Genomic DNA, 26,049 nt, shown 5'->3' with positions numbered 1-26,049 from the left:
GATGTGGGCTAACCTCTTCTGGGGATCCATTTTGTGCTACCTCGTGGTCGGCCCACTTCTGGCAAGTGCCTTTATTCCCTCATCAGGCCGTGTTGCCCCGTAAACCATAGCTCAACTTATAATTGTTAATTGTATAGGGTGGGCCCAGGCACGGAAACCGGTGGAAGGCTCCGTCAGTAGTTGTGTATGGATTTAGCTATTAGTTTAGCATTAGAGTATAGTTAGAATAAATTATAGTTTCTTTTTGTGTCGTACCTTTGGTGCATTCTGAGCAGTGCAGCAACGGCATGACACAACCTTAGTCAGTGATTAGCTTAGTATAGTTTTTAGTCAGTAGTTGGTAAGTAGAGAATTAAAGCGAAGAGGAAGTAAGAAGAAGGAGCAACTGAGGAAGGTTGCCACCGACCCCGGTGCATCGAACCTACCAACATCTATAATATATTATGTCTATGTATTTGTTAAACCATGCATGTTTAGACACCATGCATGTTTTTACTGGTGGTAGGACCTCTTGTGAGTCCGCGCGGTTGGGTAGCACCGCCCTGCCTATTTCTGTCGTGAAGCAGTAATGCGTTTCAGTTTGAAGGGTGGGGCAGCCGTTGTAACTAACTTGAGACCTTATATCCCAAGGTGGATGGCGCATTTACGTCATAAATATCTATGGGCTCCAGTAACCACTTAACACTAGGTGGGCTGTGAGCTCGTCCACCCATCTAGCAATAAAAAAAAAACCCGTGCCAATTTTAGTTATGGCCCCATGCCCGAATAGTCGGATTCGCCCAGAGGTCCCTTCATACCTCCTGTTCTTAGTTTTCACGCCCCGTAGTCATCAATAACGTAAATGCCGTCACTCAGCTTGATACATGACTTCCATGTCTCCGTTATATAATACAACGGGAGCGTTTCCCTTCAAAGCGTAACGCATTGCTGAATCGCGGAGGAAACGGGCGGGGTCGTGGTACCTATACGTGCGGGCTCTAAAGGGGACGCACCACCAGCAAAAATACTTCAGCTCGTACCGGCTCGAAGGACCATGTTTTCGACTGCTCTAGGGTAGACCGGTGTTATAAAATAAGAGAGTGGACTGTATTAATACGATAAGTGTAATATTTCGTTAATTTATAAAAGAGTAACAAGCAAGTGTCGCGGATGGCAATGCTGCACGAAGTGTCGAAGAAGGTGTAAGACCGCGACCCCCCGCCGCTGTCTTCCTCCTGGCGCCCGTGCCGCGCGCTCGTCGATGTTCGTGCATCGACAACTAGTTTTTTAAACATCCAACAGTGACAGGAGAAACATTCATTTTGAAAACACAATTCCTCAAATCAATCCCCATGATAGACCTAAATGAGCAAGGAAGACACTGAACTCGTTAGTTGTTCTATTTACAAAGGACATTATGATAAATACTTAATGTAATTTTTGCGCGTAAACAGAACAATTAATTGTGAATAATTAGAATACAAAAGAGACATCGATAAAAATTTATTGCGTCAGTCTAGTGCTTTAAACGACTGCTTTTATCGTTTTTAATGTTTTTTTTACATAACAACAGATACATTGTAACGTATGAAAATTGTACGTAACTGGAGAAGCCACAATTATAATTAATGTCATCACATCATAGGGGCGAGTAGGGTGATCGAGCTAAGAAAAATATTGAGTACACCAATCACGTTTGCTGTCTTAGAATAATTTAAAAGTCTTCTCTTGACGTTATAACACAAAAACGAATGTGTATAATCTATGGATAAGGGTGATGGCGTCTACGCGCGTCCATCGGCTAAGCTCTGTCGTAGCACAAAGTTAGCCGAGTTCAGACGATACCGCAATCGTGCTGCCATCTCCCGGGAATCGTGCTGCGTTTCGTTTGGCAACCAAATGACCGTCTCCGACATATTATTATATTCTAAAATGGTAGCTAGCATCTTTCCGAAAACAATTTCTCCGCAATAATTTTCGAGTGTCTGACCACCGAAGTTTATACAGAGAGAAAAACATATAATGTAGTTATTGCATTACATTTACTAAGAACATCCATCATATAACTAATAATTACTATTAATAATAATAAATAATAGTAATATTAAAATCGTATTAATTAGTACACAATATTTTTTTTTTTAAATATGTTAAAAATAACAATTAAAAAAAAACACTATATAAAAATAGATTGCCGCTGATAGTGGTGTCTACGACACAAGCTACCCGTGGCTACGACTCCAGAGAGTGAGAAGCCTCCTCACAATGCGCGCAGTATCAAGGATAACTACCTGTAGGATATTTATAATAATAACTATATACCTATATATAACCGGGAACAACTCACACACGGTTTTCCGGCCGCAATTTAGGATTCGCTGTGTTATGAGTACCAGAGACTGTAAACATACTTATATACTTAGTCTGGCCAAAACAACTGTTAAAAAGGAAAACAAAAAAAAAATCTATGACAAATAACATTTATTACTTTTACAGTGTGTTAGTTTAATACATAAATATAAAACAATTTAAAGTATAAAAAGCTTATTCAAAGTGGTCTCCATTGGCTGCAATACAGTCCTTTAAACGTTGAGGCCAGTTATCAATAGAAGCACGTACTCTTTCCATGGGAAAATTTTTCACTGCCAATCGTACGGATTGTTTTAGGGACTCCAAATTATCATGGCGTTTAAAGCAAGCTGTACTCTCTAAAACTGACCATAAATCATAATCCAGCGGATTAAGATCGGGACTAGACGACGGCCAGTCTTCAGCTCTGATGAAGTCCGAAACGTTCGTTTCCAACCAAGACTGCGTAGACCGAGCTTTATGACCTGGCGCCGAGTCTTGCTGGAAGGACCATTCTTGATTATTGAACAAGGTGTTGTTAAGGGGCTTCATTACCTTCTCAAGAATGGTATCTTGATACACTTGTGCCGATGTTTTGATACCTTTTTCACAAAAGTATGGCCCAGTCACTCCTTCATAGCTAATACCCCACCAAACCATCACAGAAGTCAGATAGTGCCGTTGCACTCTGTCGACTAATTGGGAAGCTTCCTTAGAGCTTTGAGCATAAATACGATCATTTTGTTTGTTAAAATGTTGCTCAATTGTAAAAGTGTTCTCATCCGTAAACAAAGTTTTTCTATGATCTCCCTTTGCGTACCGCTTCAGTAGTTGTTTACATTTTACCACCCTATTCTCTTTTAAATTATCAGTTAAGAAATGACCAGTACGTCTTTTATAGGCTGCAAGTCCTAAGTCATCTATTAAAATACGCGACATGGTTCTACTATCTTCATTTCGCGAGATAAAATCTTTTGCTTTCGGACAGGATTTCTTCGAATTCTTTCCCTTACTGCTTTGACCACCTTTTTCGTACGAGCACTACGTGGACGGCCAGATCTTTTTCTGTCACAAACAGAGGAGGTCTCATTGCACCTATTAATAGCCCGGTACACAAACATTTTACTAATACCAAGCGTATGGAGAGTTTTAAAAATTGCATTTGGCTCCATACCTACTTTGTGTAATGCAATTACAGCGATTCGGTTCTCTTTATCACCCCACTCCATTTTAATATCGCAAAATATTGTACAATGTATTGGCGCCAAAATGAGAAAACTCAATGAACAATCATATAAAAATGACAGATTTCAAATTCAAATGTAATATTTTGTTTATTTTTAATTGTAACAGTATTTATGGCCAGAATAAGTATTTGTAAGCTTGAGGGTAGATATTATCTTGTTGAACACCAAGTAAAACGATGTCACCTTTGGTTTCTGATTTAATCAACAATATGTTAACTTGACAATTCACTTTAACACTTGTCCAACTTTAACCAGTACGTACAACAGTCACTGAATCACACAACGTAACAACGATATAGTAAGTGCACCGGGCAAACGCAGTCGAACGAATGTTCATTTCAAGGCACGTTCCGCCTTTTTATACTAGCCAGCGCAGCTGGCTTATGAGTCACTTCTGTTGCAGCTGTTGTTTACGAGTGGAACGACACGGCCGGCGCACCTGGCTTGTGTGAGTCACTCCTATTGCACGTGCTATATAACATAAATATCGTTAACGCCGTCACGGCCATACTGACGTGCGCTCGTCCTCGTGCGCGCATTCTTATGGTATGTCTGTGAACAACAAACGTGTTCGTTCATCCTGACATTAACGGATGCAACTTAAAACGTGGTCTATGATATTAACAATCTAGTACGGTTCGGTTCGCATAATTCTTCAGAAAATCCTATACTGGCTATAAATACTGACTGCTTATATACCTGGGTCAGTTCATTTAAAACTCTTCAGGTATGTAAGTATGTCCCTTTTAACTTTATCTCTTCAGTTTTTCGAATTGGACCGAATAATGCTAGACCGGATAGCAATCCCTGTAGCTAATTATTGTGGCTAGTCCGGATGAAAATCCCTATAGCCAAGCCATTGGACCGGATACACCCTTCAACGACCTACATTTTTTTTTCTCTTTTTTTTATTTTTTTTTGCTAGTCCGGATTAACATCCCTTTAGCCAAGTCATTGGACCGGATACACCCTTCAATGACTTACAATTCTTTTTTATCTTTTTTTTAATTTTTTTTTTCTTCATTTTTTTCTCTCTTTTTTTTTTCACTCTGCGTGTACGGTAGCATTTGTTGAAACATTTCTTAGACTAGAACATTTATACGGACTTTCTTTAGAAATAGTGCGAGACCGACCATCGTTTTCTACATTTCCAACACCTGCACCCGAGGTGCCTGACCTAACAGACATTGTATCACCACCCACAGACATAGTATCGCTATTTGCGGATAAAAATGTCGCTTCTATTGTCAGTGATAAAGTCGTCATCATTAAGATCAGTTTCATGAACAAGATTAATTAACCCATCTGTGTACGCCGTCACGTCATCGTCACTATAATTTTCAGAAATTTCTAGTAGGCCTGACGGGCCTCGAGGTATTTCACGTAAGTTTTCATGGGGAAATTTGTACACTCTATTAGAACTATTTACATGTCTCAATTTATACCTATCGTTTTCCAAAACTGCAGTAATGTTGAAGGGACCTTTACATTTTCGGTCAACTTACGAAAACAAAATCCCCAGCGGAAAAGAGGTTGACTTTAGCTTTGCCTCGACTAAACCAAGCTTCTGTTTGTGCCCTTTTTTATGTTTTCGCCGGTCTTCGACCGTGCTAAATCAAGATCTAATCTAGAGGGATTATCACTCTGTTGAAACTTTAAGATATTTCAAGTGAACTACCCTGAACGGCAAACGTCTATTCTATTGGAGTAAACCCTGTTACTCGACAACGTGCACTATTAAGGTCGAGTTGAATATCCCCTAAGTGCTCTTACCATCATGATTGGTCTAAGTTACTTTCAGATCAAAGAGTGACTTGTTCATGAAACCGCTTACCATTGAATAAATTACTATGACTTTGTTTTATAAGACTACATTCTGACCCTGAATGGAACATAAAGGGGAAGCCAAAACCACTTATCTGTAACACACTGAAGCTCTGGAACACACGTTGACGTCTCTGGTTGCACCTGCCACAGCACCTGGAGCAGTGTCGTTTTTCTTCTTGTAGCGCATGGAACACCCAGAAGCTACATGACTCGCATCACCGCACACGTAACAGCTGACTTGCAGGCGAGAGCCGGGCGCCCACGGATGAGGAGGTTGTTCAGGTTTTGCTCACAGTCTCCTACGAGGCGGCGCGCCCTAGCGCAAGTGCAGCCGGAGCGCGGGGGCTCCAATATCGGCAGTCCGTGCTGGAGGCGTGGTCTCGTCGTTTGGCGGACCCGTCGGCCGGCCTCCGTACCGTTGAGGCGATCTGCCCGGTTCTCGCGGACTGGGTGGGCCGCGACCGCGGCAGTCTCACCTCCGGCTACCTGTGCAGACTCACAAGACATTTTACCGCCATGCAAACTTCTTACCGCAACAAATCTTACCAGCCACCACGCAAACTACAATTTTACGGGTTCCACCTCTCTTACACGATGTTACTCCCACATTGAGGAAGCCAACCGCGAACACATGTCAAGCACGCACAAGCACGCACTTCACCGGAAAAACCTGCATCCGCCAGCGGAACCCGAACACCGCCGCATCGCCAGACACGAACGCACCGGACGTCTCATCTTACAGGTCACGACGACTTCAGATGTGTCAATTTTTCTTCCCCACGGAAACTTGCTTGCTTTCTTGTTTGCTTGCTTGCTTGCTGGAGCCCGAAGTCATCGAACGTGTAGTGTTATTGGTATTGAATCGAGTAGATTCTAAAATTTCAGCGACAATTCACAGTCTCATGTCCTGGTTTACTGTACTAGTGCCATGTAACTCTAGCAGTAGTCATTGGCTTAAAAACGATTCGTGTCGGAACTACCCACTCGTCATGACAGATCCATTATTGCGATCGAAGTTTCACTTGAGATTTGCACTTGCTTTAATTTCTTGCAATAGCTTGTTACGTGTTGTATTTCCGTTAGTAAATGCCATGTGATGAAGTCGACAGTCAAACTGGGCAACATGAGCCAGAACGTAAGATGTGACGATTTCTTCGTGGCTCAGATCTTCCATCGAGGTAACAGAGACGTTATTACACGACTTACGTATGCTGCATTCACGCTCTTGTGGCGTACCACTACTAGTATTCTGATCTGCATCATGTTTTTTTTGCTGTACTTCGAACATGTTCAAACACGTCACGCCAGTGAGAGTAGAGTCCTGATCCCACTTCTGATGTAAGCTTGAGGGTAGATATTATCTTGTTGAACACCAAGTAAAACGATGTCACCTTTGGTTTCTGATTTAATCAACAATATGTTAACTTGACAATTCACTTTAACACTTGTCCAACTTTAACCAGTACGTACAACAGTCACTGAATCACACAACGTAACAACGATATAGTAAGTGCACCGGGCAAACGCAGTCGAACGAATGTTCATTTCAAGGCACGTTCCGCCTTTTTATACTAGCCAGCGCAGCTGGCTTATGAGTCACTTCTGTTGCAGCTGTTGTTTACGAGTGGAACGACACGGCCGGCGCACCTGGCTTGTGTGAGTCACTCCTATTGCACGTGCTATATAACATAAATATCGTTAACGCCGTCATATTTATAAATATATAAATATATATATATAAATGCAGGAACGGAACGGAACTGTATGGATGGATGGATGACATATCTGGATCATCTCATCCCTAGAATTATCGAGAGTATTCCACACTTCTCTAGTAGTAGTTTCCGCTATCTGACAATAGATGGCGTTGTAATTCTCGAGCATTCTAGATCCTTCTATATTCGTTCGACTATTCGGCGATAGATGGCGTTACTCTTATCGGCGTGACAGTAGCTTCACGTGGAAGTAAATAATTTGGTATATCATAAAATAATGATTGCGTTAAATAAACGTTTACTTTCTAAATGAGATGACAAAGGCAGTAAAAAAGGTTCTAATTGTTTTAAATAGACCACTTTTCCTGGTGAAAACGAAATAGCCGGAGAGAAACACGTTCATGCAATGGGAAGCATAATATTTTTGCGGCGACGACAAAGTCGGGTTTAATTATAATGAATGTTTTTAAGCACTTTGAAATGTCTAATGCAAACATATTGTGTTCATTTTTTATTAAACGTATTTGGTCAAATTGGAACGCACTTCCTGTTTTGTTTTCATGAAAATGTTAAAGATATTGTTACACCGGTAAGAGTAACGCCATCTATCGCCGAATAGTCGAACGAATGTCGAAGGACCTAGTAGCACCTAGAACGGTTAAGAAGTACAATGCCATCTATTTTCAGATAGCGGAAACACAATACTAGAGACGTGTGGAATATTCTCGATAATTCTAGGGATGTGGTATCGGCTATAAAAGCGTTGCAGAGATGGCACGCAGTGAGTTAGTAATCGGAAATACTCGAAGCGAAACACCGAAAGGATCACCTGAAGCGAAGCGGAAGAAACAAATTGATAATTTTAAAGTGTTTGTGAAGTGCTTAATGTGTTCTAAGTGTTGAATACAGTTTTTAGGTGTACTTTGGTGAAATTGTATTTATCCCGAACCCCAGCGCGTAACAATATCTAGAGCGCGGTATTCTCTCGGTTGTTTTAAAACACTATGACGTCATCGCGCTGATGAGTTTTACAATTTATTCACAAGGTGTTAGATATGAAACGCGAGGCGCCTCTGGCATGAATAAAGTGGATCGGCTGCCCAATTTATTGCAACAAGTCTTATAAAAAATTGCCTTCATTCAAAATGAGCAGTACCTACTATTCAACTGATAATATTATAATGTTGATTGTTAGAGTTATAGATTTTAAACATTTTTTTATTGCTTACACTGGTGAACACAGCTCACTTAACATTAAGTTGGTACTGAAGCTTATGCACAACAAGAACATAAATGCCGCCCCCACCTTGAGACATGAAATCCAAGGTTCAGTACTATAGTAAAACAGTCCATCCTTCAAAGCGGAACGTATTAGTGCTTTGCGGCAGAAATTGGCGGGGTAGCCGTACCCATCCATATGGGGCTCACAAGACGCCGTACCAGCAGTAAATGCGCTACCTATTTCTTATGCGAGCAGTGTTTGAGGAAGAATGGTGGTAGGACCTCTTGTGAGTCCGCACGGTTAGGTACCACCACCTCGCCTATTTCTGCCGTGAAGCAGTAATGCGTTTCGGTTTGAAGGGTAGGGTAGCCGTTGCAACTATACTGATACCTTAGAACTTATACCTCAAGGTGGGTGGCGCATTTACGTTGTTGATATCTATGGGCTCCAGAAACCACTTAACAACCAGGACGGCTGTGAGCTCGTCCACCCATCTAAGCAATAAACCAAAAAACCTTTTCATATAGGATGACATGTAACACTTTGCATGCAATTTCATTTTGCAGCGATTTTTTTTAATCGATTCGAAACGATTAGATTATGTGGTGGATTCATTCAATTTCATAAGGGATTCGATTCCGAGGATATTTTAAACGAGAACTATAAATATGATATTTTTGGAAATAACTCAAATTCAACTCGGGAATATTATTCATACTTTAAGTTTTTTTTTTATGATTGAGAGATTACTGGTGGCCCGAAGGCCTTTCCAGTTTCACCAGGACAGGTGGGCGAGCAAAGGCTCAGCCAGGAGGGGTGGGATTTGCTAACGGCTGCTCGAGCGCCTCTGAAGGAGACCTAACAACTCAAGAGCAATTGCTTCGCGAATGAATCTACTACCGGATCGGAATCGCGACCCGCTGAGAAGATCCGGCGAGAAACTCAGCGGGCTGATGCATGGGCTAGGTTGCACGTCGACCTCTTTGTCGAGTTCGACGAGTACGGTTACTGGGGTCCCTAAGCCTGCTCCTAGTATTAGAGCTGAAGGCATCTAATGCAAAGGTTATTGGATCTGATGGATCCGTAAGGACGTGTCTAGGGCGTCGACGGTGACTGGCTCCTGCATGATCAGGATTCGGTGAGTAGTCAGCGGCGGCAACGATAAGGCGATTATCATAACGCATAGCCTTATCGAAGTACCGTTCCGACGCTGACTTCATGTATTTCTGGATTGATTCAAGGCCCAGGTCGTCGTGTAGGTCAACGTTCCTCACGAACCACGGAGCCCCGACGGCTAACCTGCAAAAGCGGGATTGTAGGGATTGGAGGGTGTCTATGTGTGTGCGGGCCGCGTGAGCGAACACCACACTCGCGTAAGTCATGATGGGCCTTATGCAAGTTTTATAAAGTGTCACCTTGTTCCGAAGGGACATTTTACTCCGCTTACAGATCATGGGATAGAGTCTGCCGAGAATGAATGGGGCACGGTCGCGGACTGTTTTTATGTGTGGGCGGAATGTCATGGATGCATCCAGGGTGACTCCCAGGTACTTAACCTTCCTGACCCAGGGTATAGGTTGGCCGAAGAGGGTGATCGGGGGAGTGATATTTCTCCTCCTAATGCGGGAGGAAATAAGCGGTGAGTTTCCCCTTTGAAATAACACTGCTGTGCTTTTCGCCGGGTTGATGTCTATGCGCCATTTTCGGAACCACTGTCCGAGGGCTAACGCTGCGCTCTGGAGTTTACTCGCGATTAGGGACTTGTTTCTACTTGAGTAGTAAACGGTTGTGTCGTCAGCGAATAAGGCTAGCTGGGTCGGCGGCGACCGGGGAATATCATTAATAAATAAACTAAATAGGAGCGGTGAGAGAACGGAGCCTTGCGGCACTCCAGCCGTGAGTGGTCGCGGGGAGGAGCGGGTTCCCTCTACTCGATATCGAAAAGAGCGGTTCGACAAGAAGTCCCGTATGATGAGCACGAGACTATCCGGCACGCCCATGTTGAATAGTTTGAAAATCAAACCGTTGTGCCAGACTTTGTCGAACGCTTTTGCGACGTCGAAGAAGAGAGCTCCCGTGTATAACGGTTTTGGTCGATTAAGTAAGTCCCACAAGAATGTGCTCCGTGAGGCGGTGCACCTGTTGTACGCATGAGTGATTTGCACGGAATCCGAATTGTTCATCGATGAGAATGCCCTTGGATGAGACGAAGTCTCTGAGGCGTTTGTAGAGCAGACGCTCATACAGTTTGCCTAGAGACATGAGGAGGCTAATCGGGCGAAAACTCGTCGGATTATTTTTTGGTTTACCGGGATGTGTATGCCGATAACGTCCGCTTCTTTCCACACCGTGGGAAAGATACAGTTAGCCATAGCGGCATTGAAAAGAGATGCCAACATCACGATGAGTTGGACGGGTAAAAGTTTAATAACGCGGTTAGATATACCGTCGGAACCGGGAGCCTTGCGAGGACGTAGGTCTTTGATCAGGTCTTTAACTTCCATTGAGGTGACGGGCGGTAACGCGTCCAAGGGTGGCAAGGAGGCTCTGCGTTCTACCTCACTGTCTACTAATTCTACATGAACAGGATCCGCGGACTGAATGCTGGGCATGCACTGGGCTTGCAATGTATCGGCCAGCAGCTCTGCTTTTTCGTCATCATCGAACGCCGCGAGTCGGCCTGAGGGGCCTACGAGGGGGGCATAGTTACTACCGTATCCGATTTGAGAGTACGAGCTAAGCGGTAGTAAGATCTTTGAGAGGGCGCGAGTCCTTCTAAGAAATCAGACCATCTGGCATCTCGGACTTCGGTGATGCGAGACTTTACGTCGCGTTGTAGGGCACGCATTCGAATACGATTTTCCGCGGTAGGATACCTATCGTACGCACGGATTGAGGCGTTCTTAGCTCTAAGGAGTTCCCTAATATCGTCGGGCAATTTGAAGCGGTGAAGAAAGTCCTCCGCTACAACTTGCTTCGATGACCTATCTAATGTCGAGGTGATGTGTGACGTTACGATGTCTATGGCTTCAGCGGTATCCTGAGGAGACGGGATAGAGTCCGGACTAAACGGAAGCGATGGTGGATCAGATTCAGCCAGGCTGATGCCCAGCGTGTGCCAATCCACCACAGTCCTCGTGACGGGAACGGAATCGGGAGCGCGACCGAGCTTCATAATGACGGGACGATGATCTGAATCTAACTCTGAAACTACTTCAATCGAATGTAAGCGCAGAGTTACGTTTTTTAATAACGCTATGTCGAGTATATCCGGGCGATGCGCGATATTTAGCGGGTAGTGAGTCGGGGTCAGCGGAGCGACGATATCGAAGGCGAGATCATCGACTAACGCGTCGAGGCGCCTGCCATTAGGGGTTGAGGTGTGAGAGTTCCACCTGACGTGTTTACAATTTAGGTCACCCGCCAGAATGACAGAGCTTCCCATGCCGAGCAGCGCCTCAATATCACTCCTTAGAACAATTTTATCCGGTGGAAGATAAACGGACGCGATAACGATCGGCGCGTGTCCAGTCAGTGAGATTCGGCATACTGATGCTTCGATGTTAGAAAGCGCGGGGGGGTCGAGTGGGACGCAATGCAGGGCTCTTCTATAGTAAATGACGGTACCACCACCACGAGCAGTGAGCCTGTCGTTCCTAACCATGTTGTAGTTCGCGATTTTAGGGTCGCGGCGCGCGGGCTTAAGCAGGGTCTCCTGCACCAAAAAGATGTCAATTTGATGGTCACGCAAAAAATCACAAACCTGATCACGTTGATTTGCGAGACCGTAAGCGTTAAAAAATCCTATCGTTATGGATAGGGGCTTGATTCTACTTATGTACGCCATTGATTACCGGCGGAGTGAGGGGAGGACGTACGTATTTAACGACGCGTATACGTCAGCGTATTCTTGCACAACGGCGATGAAGTGTTGTGCAGTGGAGGCGGCGCGAATGGCGTCGCCCAAAGCATTAACGCGATCAAAGTTGATCGACTGAAAAAAGTCGATCGCTAGAGCGAGATTGTCGGACGAGGTCGGAGGGCAGGTCGCGGGGGAGGGACGAGTCACGGGGGAGGGACGTATCGCGGATGTGGGACGAGTCGCGGGGGAGAGAGTTGTAGCCGTGTTCGTGTACGGCAACGGTTTAGCCCAGGCCGAGACGCTGGGCACCAACGCCGGCACGAAAGCAGGCTTAGCCTTCGGCACAGAGGGTGCCGTGGCTTTGATGTCTGGGCCGAAAGCTCGGAGGCGGTTTTGGCGGGCGACGCGGCGATTTATTTTAGGGGCTCGGGGACAACCACGGTAATTCGCGGGGTGACCCTGTGTTCGGCACAGGACGCAGCTAGGCGGTTCCGTAGCGGTTTTTTGATCGCGAGTGCAAAGGCTCGTGGCGTGATCGCCCAAACACTTGACGCATCGCGAGCGCGCGTGGCAATTACGGGAAGAGTGCCCGTACAACTGACAGTTATGGCACTGGCTCGGAGTGCCTTTTTTATGGGGGGTTTCGACGGTTATTCCGGAAAGCCTACAGACTGTTCGTACGTTGAAAATTTGCTTGCCCTCGGGGGTAGGCTGGAGAGCGACGAGAACCATATTGTATGGCTCCCTCCCACGTCCTGCGTACATGCGGTGCACGGAATTGACCGGCAGACCTTGTTCTAGAAGGTCGGCCTTGACGAGATCGGCATCTAATTCCTTTGGGATGCCGCGTATGACCGCGCGAAGTTCACGCTCCTCCTGAAGCGTATAAGTGTGGAAACTTATACGCTCCTTTCGGAGGTAGCTTGAGAGGGCCCGATGGTCGTCGGGTGTCGTTACCTTAATTTGAATCCCGTTCGCGAGGTTACGGGCGCTGATAAAATTAATTTTTTTGGCCTGAAGGGCCAGGGAAACTCGGTCCCAAGCTGCCTTCTCTTGAAGGATTACCGGGGGAGGGGTCTGAGTTTTATTTTGTGCCTCTGGACGCGGCGACGGTGTGGCACGGGCAGGGGGAGCGACGGGAGTCGGAGGGCGAGGGCGCGACGCGTTCGCGGCTTTACTAATTTTAGCGGCCGCGGGAGCTCGGGACTCCGCAGCGCGCTTCTTACCCTTTTGTACCAGGGTGAATCCATCCGTCGATGAGGCGGGGGCGAGGTCGACCTCCATGTCCGAGTCAGAGTCGGAGGACGAGGAGGCAGCAGGTTCGGGAGCAGGCGACCTACGGGCAGATGCAGGACGTCCGTCGGACCCTACGGAACCCGCGGATGATCGCGCCAGAGGAGCGGCGGCCACGGCGGACGACGCAGCAGTTTTACCCACTAGTATAGGCGACGCGGGAGCGGCAGGCATGGCGGACGCTGCGGTGTACGACGCGGGAGCGACGAGCACGGCGGAATCCGCGAGAGGGCTCACGGCGTGATCGGCCTTGAAAGCCAGAAACTCAGAAGTGAGCTTTGGGTGGCGAAGTTGGAGGAATTCTGTAAATAAAGCTTCCATGATGTCTGACCCAGGTGGGGCTGTCCCGGGTCTTAAGCACACTCGCCTTGCGGCGAGGCCCCAGCTTCTCGGTACTTAGCGGTTCGATTGAACACAGGGCATACTTTAAGTTTAAGGTATCGGGATTAACGATGTAGTGTGATTCTATAAATAGCATACATATTTCTAGAAATAGTGTTCATGATCCATTTGATCGATTAACGACAATCCGAATAGTAGTAGTAGTTAAAAACAATAGCAGTACTCTATGCAAACCTATTCTTTGTACAAGCACGAGTATTTCTGGATAAATATTAAATCGCTTCGCCCTATTTGAGTTCTCTTCTATTTGAAGCCAATTTGGCCACATTCCAAGGATCTATAATATTGATTACCTTTCGAGTTATTCCAAGAATTCCATAGCATTCAAATTTTTTTAAAAGTTCTTCGTTGAAATTATTGGAATCATAACAATCTTGTATTCTGTGCATTAAATACCCAAACCTGCTTCTTGAAAATCAGAGTATTCGAAGAACTATTTCTGACAATTATTGATTTCAGACAAAAAATATGGTATTTCTTATTCCTTGAGTTTTAATCTATTACTTTATCTTTTAAAACTATGTATATATTGACTATCAATTAAAAAAACTTTTTTAAAGCTATACCAAACCCTCGGCAGCAAATTGTATTTCTGTTTCGATAAAACATTAAAAGCCTTCGGCGAAATTACGCAGTAAGCAACGACGTCGGGGTACTTAATTTACAAAAAAAAAATAAGCAGGGAAAAATAATACTAGCTATAGAAAAATAAATAAATGTGAAAGACACGTGGAAATATGTACGTCTGATTTTGACGTGGCCTCCCTCTACCGCGCCGTCATCATCAGTGGCTGAAAAATCGAGCGATTTAAGGCAAAATATGGACATCTTTAAAAATATTGTGTTTAATGTAATCATTTTGTTTCGAAATGATTAAAAGCAAATAAATTCAGAATTCATGAATGTTTCTAGCATTTTTAAATATTTTATATTTGTTTATCAAATAATATAGGTAATTAAAACTGTAGTGGGTCCTCTACGTGAGTCCTCTAGAGTGACACGTTTGAGAAGAAGAAAAAGAAGTATGTATTTACGTATATTAGGTGCAATCATGGGTTCATAATATGCGTAATGAGAAATGTGATCACGAGTGTTTAAGGTTTGCTTTGAAACAGTGTGTGAAACAGTACGTGTAAGTAACCGTTGTTGCAATCGAATACAATTTAGGAATTACTATATTTTTAAAGACAACGCAAGAGGCAATAATGTTTGTTATTATTTTGTAATTGTAGCATTTGGGTGAATGAATGAATGAATTACAAAAGTAACGACACCCGACGACCATAGGGCCCTCTCAAGTTACCTCCGAAAGGAGCGTATAAGTTTCCACACTTATACGCTCCAGGAGGAGCGCGAACTCCGCGTTGTCATACGTGGAATCCCGAAGGAGCTAGATGCCGATCTCGTCAAGGCAGATCTGATAGAACAAGGCCTACCAGTAAATTCCGTGCACCGCATGCACACCGGCCGCAGTAGGGAGCCATACAATATGGTTTTAGTCGCCCTCCAGCCTACCCCCGAGGGTAAGCAAGTTTTTAACATTCGGACCGTCTGTAGGCTCTCCGGTATTGCCGTCGAAGTCCCCCATAAAAAAGGCACTCCTAGTCAGTGCCATAACTGCCAACTGTACGGGCACTCTTCCCGTAACTGTCACGCGCGCCCCCGAAGTGTTTGGGCGATCACGCCACGGCCCTCTGCGTTCGCGACCAAAAAACCGCGACGGAACCGCCTAGCTGTGTCCTGTGCCGAACACAAGGTCACCCCGCGAACTACCGTGGATGCCCCCGAGCTCCAAAAATAAATCGCCGCGTCGCCCGTCAAAACCGCCTCCGAGCTTCCGGCCCAGACATCAAAGCCACGGTACCCTCTGTGCCGAAGGCTAAGCCTGCTTTCGTGCCGGCGTCGGTGCCCAGCGTCTCGGCTTGGGCTAAACCGGTGCCGTACACGAACACGGCTACAACTCTCTCCCCCGCGACTCGTCCCACCCCCGCGATACGTCCCTCCCCCGCGACCTGCCCTCCGACCGCGTCCGAAAATCTCGCTCTAGCGATCGACTTTTTTCAGTCGATCAACTTTGAGCGTGTTAACGCTTTGGGTGACGCCATTCGCGCCGCCTCCACTGCACAACATTTCATCGCCGTTGTGCAAGAATACGCTGACGTATACGCGTCGTTAAATACGTACGTCCTCCCCTCACTCCGCCGGTAATCAATGGCGTACATTAGTAGAATAAAACCCTTATCCGTAACAATAGGATTTTTTAACGCTTACGGTCTCGCATATCAACGTGATCAGGTTTGTGATTTTTTGCGTGACCATCAAATTGACATTTTCTTAGTGCAGGAGACCCTACTTAAGCCCGCGCGCCGTGACCCTAAAATCGCGAACTATAACATGGTCAGGAACGACAGGCTCTCTGCCCGTGGTGGTGGTACCGTTATTTACTATAGAAGAGCCCTGCATTGCGTCCCGCTCGATCCTCCTGCGCTCGCTAATATCGAAGCATCAGTGTGCCGAATCTCACTGACGGGACACGCGCCGATCGTTATCGCGTCCGTTTATCTTCCACCGGATAAGATCGTTCTAAGCAGTGATATCGAGGCGCTGCTCGGTATGGGGAGCTCTGTCATTCTGGCGGGCGACCTAAATTGTAAACACATCAGGTGGAACTCACACACCACAACCCCGAATGGCAGGCGGCTTGACGCGTTAGTCGATGATCTCGCCTTCGATATCGTCTCTCCGTTAACCCCGACTCACTACCCGCTAAATATCGCGCATCGCCCGGATATACTCGACATAGCGTTATTAAAAAACGTAACTCTGCGCTTACACTCGATCGAAGTAGTTTCAGAGTTAGATTCAGACCACCGTCCCGTCGTCATGAAGCTCGGTCGCGCTCCCGATTCCGTTCCCGTCACGAGGACTGTGGTGGATTGGCACACGCTGGGCATCAGCCTGGCTGAATCTGATCCACCATCGCTCCCGTTTAACCCGGACTCTACCCCGTCTCCTCAGGATACCGCTGAAGCCATAGACATCTTAACATCACACATCACCTCGACATTAGATAGGTCATCGAAACAAGTTGTAGCGGAGGACTTCCTTCACCGCTTCAAATTGTCCGACGATATTAGGGAACTCCTTAGAGCTAAGAACGCCTCGATACGCGCCTACGACAGGTATCCTACCGCGGAAAATCGTATTCGAATGCGTGCCCTACAACGCGACGTAAAGTCTCGCATCGCCGAAGTCCGAGATGCCAGATGGTCTGATTTCTTAGAAGGACTCGCGCCCTCCCAAAGGTCTTACTACCGCTTAGCTCGTACTCTCAAATCGGATACGGTAGTAACTATGCCCCCCCTCGTAGGCCCCTCAGGCCGACTCGCGGCCTTTGATGATGACGAAAAAGGAGAGCTGCTGGCCGATACATTGCAAACCCAGCGCACGCCCAGCACTCAATCCGTGGACCCTGTTCATGTAGAATTAGTAGACAGTGAGGTAGAACGCAGAGCCTCCTTGCCACCCTCGGATGCGTTACCACCCGTCACCCCGATGGAAGTTAAAGACTTGATCAAAGACCTACGTCCTCGCAAGGCTCCCGGTTCCGACGGTATATCTAACCGCGTTATTAAACTTCTACCCGTCCAACTCATCGTGATGTTGGCATCTATTTTCAATGCCGCTATGGCGAACTGTATCTTTCCCGCGGTGTGGAAAGAAGCGGACGTTATCGGCATACATAAACCCGGTAAACCAAAAAATCATCCGACGAGCTACCGCCCGATTAGCCTCCTCATGTCTCTAGGCAAGCTGTATGAGCGTCTGCTCTACAAGCGCCTCAGAGATTTCGTCTCATCCAAGGGCATTCTCATCGATGAACAATTCGGATTCCGTACAAATCACTCATGCGTTCAACAGGTGCACCGCCTCACGGAGCACATTCTTGTGGGGCTTAATCGACCAAAACCGTTATACACGGGAGCTCTCTTCTTCGACGTCGCAAAAGCGTTCGACAAAGTCTGGCACAATGGTTTGATTTTCAAACTATTCAACATGGGCGTGCCAGATAGTCTCGTGCTCATCATACGGGACTTCTTGTCGAACCGCTCTTTTCGATATCGAGTCGAGGGAAGCCGCTCCTCCCCACGACCTCTCACAGCTGGAGTCCCGCAAGGCTCTGTCCTCTCACCCCTCCTATTTAGCTTATTCGTCAACGATATTCCCCGGTCGCCGCCGACCCATTTAGCTTTATTCGCCGACGACACGACTGTTTACTATTCTAGTAGAAATAAGTCCCTAATCACGAAGAATCTTCAGAGCGCAGCCCTAGCCCTAGGACAGTGGTTCCGAAAATGGCGCATAGACATCAACCCAGCGAAAAGTACTGCGGTGCTATTTCAGAGGGGAAGCTCCACACGGATTTCCTCCCGGATTAGAAGGAGGAATCTCACACCCCCGATTACTCTCTTTAGACAACCCATACCCTGGGCCAGGAAGGTCAAGTACCTGGGCGTTACCCTGGATGCATCGATGACATTCCGCCCGCATATAAAATCAGTCCGTGACCGTGCCGCGTTTATTCTCGGTAGACTCTACCCCATGATCTGTAAGCGGAGTAAAATGTCCCTTCGGAACAAGGTGACACTTTACAAAACTTGCATAAGGCCCGTCATGACTTACGCGAGTGTGGTGTTCGCTCACGCGGCCCGCACACACATAGACACCCTCCAATCCCTACAATCCCGCTTTTGCAGGTTAGCTGTCGGCGCTCCGTGGTTCGTGAGGAACGTTGACCTCCACGACGACCTGGGCCTCGAATCAATTCGGAAATACATGAAGTCAGCGTCGGAACGATACTTCGATAAGGCTATGCGTCATGATAATCGCCTTATCGTTGCCGCCGCTGACTACTCCCCGAATCCTGATCATGCAGGAGCCAGTCACCGTCGACGCCCTAGACACGTCCTTACGGATCCATCAGATCCAATAACCTTTGCATTAGATGCCTTCAGCTCTAATACTAGGGGCAGGCTTAGGGACCCCGGTAACCGTAGCGTAACGTTAGCAAATCCCACCCCTCTTGGCTGAGCCTTTGCTCGCCCACCTGTCCTGGTGAAACTGGAAAGGCCTTCGGGCCACCAGTAAACATTCAACAATAAATAAAAAAAAAATAAAAAAAGAATGAATTAGAAGAAGTCTGTACCCAATTGATAGCTGTGGGCTGATCATGATGAAAAAATCCCACACTGAGGTTATAACAATAACAAACACAATACCAGTAAACTACTCAAGTCTGTAATGACAAAACCTTAAAACGAATCTCTCAAAACTACATTAAACTTAATTGCTTCAACAGTTTAGTAGCTATTCGAATATATGTCATATAAAGCCTTGATACGCACCGCCCACACTCAACAGCTTTTTTGATAGCAGGTAAGGGCGAGATCAACCCGGTAATTTTGTCAGCATGGGACCAAATGCTCTAGTGTTCAGTGTTGTGTGAAATTGCGGCTTTTGTGAGATATAGCCCGAAACATTCTCTAATGTTTTGATATTTATTTACAGGTTACCTTTTCTTTTCGTTGCCTTTGTAGATATTTGAGTGTTCGGCCTAAGTAAAGGTGAGTGGTCACCGTCGTAATGCACCAAATTAAGAAGTTAATTATGTGTAAATAAAATAAATTGGATGGTACGTAGCAAAAAAAATTAAAATAACAATGGAAATGACATTGCTTCTGTAGCGAGTGGTGCAATTTTGTGAAATTAATTTATACAGTCACGAATTGGCATAAAATTTTAATGCTTTGAGGTTAGTCCCGAGAATGTTATAGCCCGAGAACCCGTTGGCGAATACCTGTATGTATTTGACCAGACCTGAATTTTTGTACATTGAGACCCCTATGCCTACAGTGCATGAGGTGGACACTCACTAAGCTCAAAGCGGTCGAGAGCCGAGCGCTCAGGTAGGACAGGTGTATCGATTTTTTACGGATTTTAAATCCATTTGACCACGTCTGCCGTTTTGAAATTTAAAAAATATATGATTCTTATTATCGGAAACTAAGAATGGCAGAATATTATCGTGCGTTTTACTTTGTGGCAGACAATTTTGAAATAAAAAAATATAAATTTTTGAAAGTAATGACCAGATCTGCCATTGAAATATGTTGTTTATTATAGTCTTAAAAACTTATATTGATCACGGCTGACGTATACATTGCGTACACACATCAACATATAATATAATATAATAAAATCTTAGCTACTACCCGGCCAGATGTATATGTTTTCAGTTCACTGTTTTAGAGGAATATAATTTAATTGCGATTTACTTTAGCAATGTATTTACAGAAATTAATATTTTTTTAAATTCTATAAACTAAACTTCATTAGTTAGACAATAAAGAAGTGATTTTTTTTAAGGAAGAATTATAACTAATACGGTATAATGCTGATTAACAAATAATTCAATTCCTCATAAAAAAAATTATGTCTTCAAGACAAAATTTAAAAGTGTTAAATCAGTTAAAAAAATATAGGTAGCTATAGGGGTCTCAATGTACAAAAATTCAGGTCTGATCAAATACATACAGGTATTCGCCAACGGGCTCTCGGGCTATTACGTCGTTAACAGTAGAATGTCAGCTTATTGAAACATATTTCATTAGTGAAACCTCAAATATAACTACAGACTTTTTCTGAAGAAATTTGCTTAGTTAAAACCGTTTTTAGAATGTTCATTTCACGTCAGGTTCAGTCGTTCCTGCCTACGAAGTATTCGAACTTTGGAGATTCTGAAAAGTAGACGCATTGAAGTATATGTATCGCATCTTCAACTAAATTTTCCAAATTATCGAAATGTGTTTGATCGTAATTTAGAGTAAAATAATTCATTAAGAAAAAATGGTTTAACACGCGCTCATGAATAACTTTAATGAACTTAAAGAGTAACTAGAGTTAAGACGCAAAATAATCACATTGTTGTTGTAAAATTGAGATTCAACTCGATTTTACAGATATTCTCTTTCTACATTTTGCTATACATCGTGCTACCATCCAATTTTGTATAAAGCGGCTTGTTGACTAGAACGTTTCTTTTCTTCGTCATGGAACTAATAAACTTTAAAAAAATACATGCTAATATAAAGCTTAAATGTAATTTTGAAAATGTCTACGCCTCGCGAAATCAATAACAATACTAAATAGACATACTCGACATTGACCAAAAATTGTGAAGTACTTAAAGCATCGCAAATTATAACATTACATTATTAGATTATAAATAAGATATTAATAAGATGTTAATAATATTAATAAGATAAACCCAAATTTGGAACGTAGAGCCAGTTTTAATCAATACATTGTTTGGGTGGTACGTTTTAGCACAACACGCGATTAATAAATTAATTTAATACAAAATTTAATTTCTAATTGGTGTGTATTCATCTATTACTGAAGCATATCCCAAAGGTATAATTTCTGCGTGAGCCCTGCGTGTTAGTGGTACACTAAATTAATGTTTTTATTTATACAGTATGGTTTTCAGCTTATTTAGTAGTCAAATATTACGATAAGTGCATTTTTACTGCGCTACAGGGAGGGAGAGAGAGAGAGAGATTTTATTTATTTATTGCTTAGATGGATAGAAGAGCTCACAGCCCACCTGGTGTTAAGTGGTTACTGGAGCCCTTAGACATCTAGAACGTAAATGCGCCACCCACCTTGAGATATAAGTTCTAAGGACTCAAGTATAGGTATAGTTACAACGGCTGCCCTACCCTTCAAACCGAAACGCATAACTGCTTCACGGCAGGAATAGGCAGGGTAGTGGTACCTACCCGCACGAATTCACAAGAGATCCTACCACCAGTGAGAGTTTAATTCATTATCGTTTATAAAATGTCTTGCTCAATTTGTGGTGGTGGGTTGTTGGTTTGAAATTCACTTATTTGATCTTTGTCAACAACTGCTGGTTATCAACGCCTTTGAATTTTAAACTAAGCTATGGTTTTATAAACGTATTTTGCAAACCATTCATTACTTTATTATGTATGAAGCAAAGAAAAAGCTATAAATAAAGCAAAATATCACTATGCGCAATAAATAAGGCATAATATCATTTACAAGTAAACGATTAATTTTACTTCCGAACCGGAGGTGAGAGGTTTAATTCTAGTGTAATTTTATTTCTCAGCCGACTCCAATTTTAGTATTCATTAAAGCTCTTCATTTAATTTCGTGAAGAGAGGCTCCTTGATATCAGTCGACTATAGAAGTGTTTGCTTCATTTTCATTCATTTATTGGGGCAGTATTTGAGAAGATCTGGAAGATTGACATTAATTTATGTGTTGAGATCATTACAATATTCAGGTATACTGGAAAAAAAAAACTATTTTTCGATTTTTAAAGAACATAAAATTACTGACAATGCGATTATTTTCAAAATCATGTGGTGTTGTGTGTTAGCCCCGGCTATCATGCATTCCAGTTTGAACGATGAGATAGATTTTACACAACACAATTGGACCTTGATCTCATGTCTTATGTTGTGTTTATCGACTCCAGTAACATAATATCAGAAGAAACATGAGCCCAAAAATTCCGTAACTCAAAAATCCAATCTATCTTTATCTATTCAATACTTATTAGTAGTTGAATTTGTTGACAGTTCAGATATATTATTTTTTATGTATCCAATAAACAGAACATCATAAGACCTCCTCTTTGCATCGTTCTCCTCATTACTGAGGGCCGTGATTCCCTCGCTGCATCAATCTTTGTTGTACGATTATTCTCTATCTGCTGTGATCCTTGGCCTCGTGAAGAGCATCGTGGATCTTGATGTCCAGACAAGACCGAATGTGGTCCGACCTTCCCGTGGGACTGCGTCCTCTGGGACGTTTGCCTTCTGTCTTGCCGGTCACCATCAGCTGCTCAAGATTATGACCCTCCTTTCGAGCAATGGTCCGAAGAACTCCAATACTCTACAGATGGAACATCACGTTCACTTCACATTCAACATCACGAGACAAAACTGTACTGGTGGTAGGACCTCTTGTGAGTCCGCGAGGGTGGGTATCGCCACCCTGCCTATTTCTGCCGTGAAGCAGTAATACATTTCGGTTTGAAGGGTGGGGCAGCCGTTGTAACTATACTTGAGACCTTAGAACTTATATTTCAAGGTGGGCGGCGCATTTACGCTGTGGATGTCTATGGGCTCCAGTAACCACTGAACACCAGGTGGGCTGTGAGCTCGTCCACACATCTAAGCAAAAAAATATATCGAATGAGTCCAATATTACTTATGCTACAAAAAAATGCTTTGTTAAAGCCTTTGCTATGTTGAATACTCATCGGAAATTATCTAAAATTCTATCGCATATTCAATATGTACATATCGTTGTCGAACTTTGGTAAGGTAACTAACGCATTGAGTATGCATCGCTGACTGTCAGGGCTATATTCTATCTCATACAACCTCATACATATTGATGGACGTGAACAATGTGTGCTGATATCAGCAAATTCAACGAGTTCCATGGGTATTGTTACTAAATTGCGAAGGATTGTTTTATCTTAAATGAGGTCTGTAGACTAATGTTCTGGTTCAAATAAATCGTGATTTATAGAATGGAGTTATTTGTTCCGTCCTCTGATGTACACTTTAGGGTTTGCAACATTTTCTTGTATAATCAATAAGGTATACATACGGTCCTCAACGCATTAAAATCAATACAGACGCACCATTCAGATTAATTTAAAATGCTTCTCTAAGTGGAGTATTACCAATCACTGTAGAACAACGTAGAAGTAAACAGGATTGTGGTCGGTACGTAAGAATAAGTCTGTTTGACTTTTAAAAAACACTGAAGTTGCTTCATAGCCATTAAAAATGTGGCATGATTACATCCTGAAGCACTTACTGGCTACCTGCATCAACTCCGATGTAGACTACTGGGAGAGTAATCAGAGGCCATTACAAAGTTTTCCCTGTATGAGTGCAAGGCTCTGTTCCTATGAAACTCTTTGATGCAAAAGTTTGAAGACTTCAAGTATGTTTATGTCGCAATTAGTTAGTATTCTAAACTGAGTTTGAGTAACATTTTATGAGATACTAAATATATTACCTTCTACAAAAATAAAGGAAAACAATAGTAAAATAAAAGCAAATGAAAAATATTTCTCATATATCATATATGCAATTTACATATCATAAAATAATATTTGTATAGCTACACGCTTATGGAAATTCCTTCTATTATTATTCAGGATTACAGTTCCGGGTTACTTTGGTTCTCGTAATCTGTTTATTTTAGTTCAAGCTATCTCCGGAATCCTTTACATAGGTCGCTTCAACAAACAATAGATACGCACCAAACCTTCAATGTGTACCATATAATCTAATTTGACCCGCACCCGTCTCCGGACATGTCGGCATTAGAAAACGTACCATCTGTTAGCATTCGAAAACTAATAATAACATGTACCACATATAAAGTTTATAGAATCTGAACGAACCTCAACTTTGGTTTCGTGGAATGGAGAGCATGCGCAGTGAATTCGCCTGTGAACTTTGCCGAAGTGTTTCCTTGCAGTCGCTTGGCGGTACTTTTGACCACCGTACGCCTTCTGTACCGGGCAAGTATTCGCCCGAACGACTTAACCATTTGTAACGACCGGGTTTTATATATGTAAGCATTAATAAAAAGTAGCAAAGCATGTTTCTGTGTGTTTAGAAAAGTTGAAAAGTAAAACCCCTTCAGAATTAGGTGTACCTGTGATTCTTTTTATGAGGGTAAGTAATTCGTGTAGTATTCCTAAAATTCGAAATTGGTAAGCATTCAAATTTACCTTAGTGCATGATAAGAATATCCCATGTATGCTTGTGTACCCCGACCCGCTAATTTTGTCTAGAGACATTTTTAATTAACTTAAATAATATAATATATATATAATATAAATAATATAATACCAAAAGCTAAGCAACAAATTTAACAACAGCTACAGATTTTTTCTTAAATGAGCTCACGGATCATCTGGTGTTCAAAAAATAAAATTATAGTTAAAGCCCTTAGACATCTCAATACGAAAGCCGCCATCTACCTTGAGGTATGAGGCCTAAATCTCAATTAGTACAACGACGTCAAACAGGAAGTGACTACTGCTTCATGGAAATGTTGGCAGGATGGTATTACCACGTAATACAGCGTAAAAATATGGTTCACGACCAGTAATTGAGTATGCAAATTAAAATTTTTGCGGACTTGTTTTTTTTTTAATATACGATATTATTGCATCATCATGGAGGTCATAGGTGAACTTACGTTAAGTACGCATTTAATTAGGATAATTGCTTTCTGGGGGATTTCAAACCAATATAGCTCGATACGAGCACACTATACGACTTATTATTTTATGATTATTATTCTACTTTTATTTATTTAAAATCTTATTATTATTTACTCAATATTTTTTTAAAAAGATATTAAAAATACTTTTTTTTTAAACACCTTATAAGAATAGATTGCCGCTGATGACGGTGTCTACGACACAAGCCACCAGTGGTTAAGACTCCAGAGTGAGAAACCTCCTCACAATGCATGCAGTATCGAGAATAACTGCTATTAGGTCCCTAACCCAGCTGGATAACGAAAGTTTCTTATTATTATTATTACATATTACTATTATATTATTTAGGCCACGGCAAATAAAACTAAAAGTTCGAATAATTTTATGTTCGCATCTACTTTAAAAATAAAATATCCAAGCAATCGACAAAGACGCTTTAAGAATATTAAACTATTCAGGAGCAAACACATTTAGATTAGTTTTCGAATAACCCTATCCATTTAAATTAATTCCATTTATTTTCAAAGTTTTTCTTTCCAAAAGCAGAAAGTCCGTTTGAAAAGAAAAATACGTATTTCCTTTGAACTATGTAATGGAGTGGGGTTTGCGGTAAAAAGGAAGCTAATTCTTTACCCTGACTTGCAAATGAACCACGTCTCAGGGGCATTTACGAATAACGAGGATATTCAGCCTTCCAGAATTTCAGGGGTTCTAGGTAACCAAACACGCAATAACAGTGTGCTTAGTGCGAGTTTTTTAACGTTCTCGATAGCGTAAAAGTTAACCCTAACGGCAAACGA

At 43.2% G+C, this 26,049-nt stretch overlaps 2 protein-coding genes across 3 annotated transcripts in view; one reads left to right on the top strand and one right to left on the bottom strand.

Annotated features, from left to right (window-relative positions):
* Nucleotides 1-12,169: 12,169 nt before the first annotated feature.
* LOC149503273 (uncharacterized) lies at nucleotides 12,170-13,910 on the bottom strand. The gene has a single exon (XM_089739795.1). It carries the CDS (start codon nucleotides 13,813-13,815, stop codon nucleotides 12,190-12,192), a length of 1,626 nt encoding a protein of 541 aa, XP_089595921.1. The 5' UTR covers nucleotides 13,816-13,910; the 3' UTR covers nucleotides 12,170-12,189.
* A 10,588-nt stretch (nucleotides 13,911-24,498) lies between these two features.
* The window catches only part of LOC114251812 (synaptotagmin-15), a 99,705-nt gene continuing 98,154 nt past the window's right edge, over nucleotides 24,499-26,049 (top strand). The window contains exon 1 of one of the 2 annotated variants that reach the window (XM_089739790.1): nucleotides 24,499-24,591. The gene's annotated coding sequence lies outside the window, so the exon portion shown is untranslated. Of the gene's footprint in view, nucleotides 24,696-26,049 lie in introns of both variants that reach the window. The other variant, XM_028186210.2, reaches the window with a different exon arrangement.

This window comes from Bombyx mandarina, chromosome 03, assembly GCF_030267445.1.
Source record: "Bombyx mandarina strain Sakado chromosome 03, ASM3026744v2".
Classification (NCBI taxonomy): Eukaryota; Metazoa; Arthropoda; class Insecta; order Lepidoptera; family Bombycidae; genus Bombyx; species Bombyx mandarina.
Note: the sequence above shows the minus strand (reverse complement) of the source record. Positions and strands in the feature narration are given on the sequence as shown.

Coding starts and splice junctions, on each gene's coding strand:
- LOC149503273 (XM_089739795.1), bottom strand. CDS start 13,815: ATGGAAGCTTTATTTACAGAATTCCTCCAACTTCGCCACCCAAAGCTC.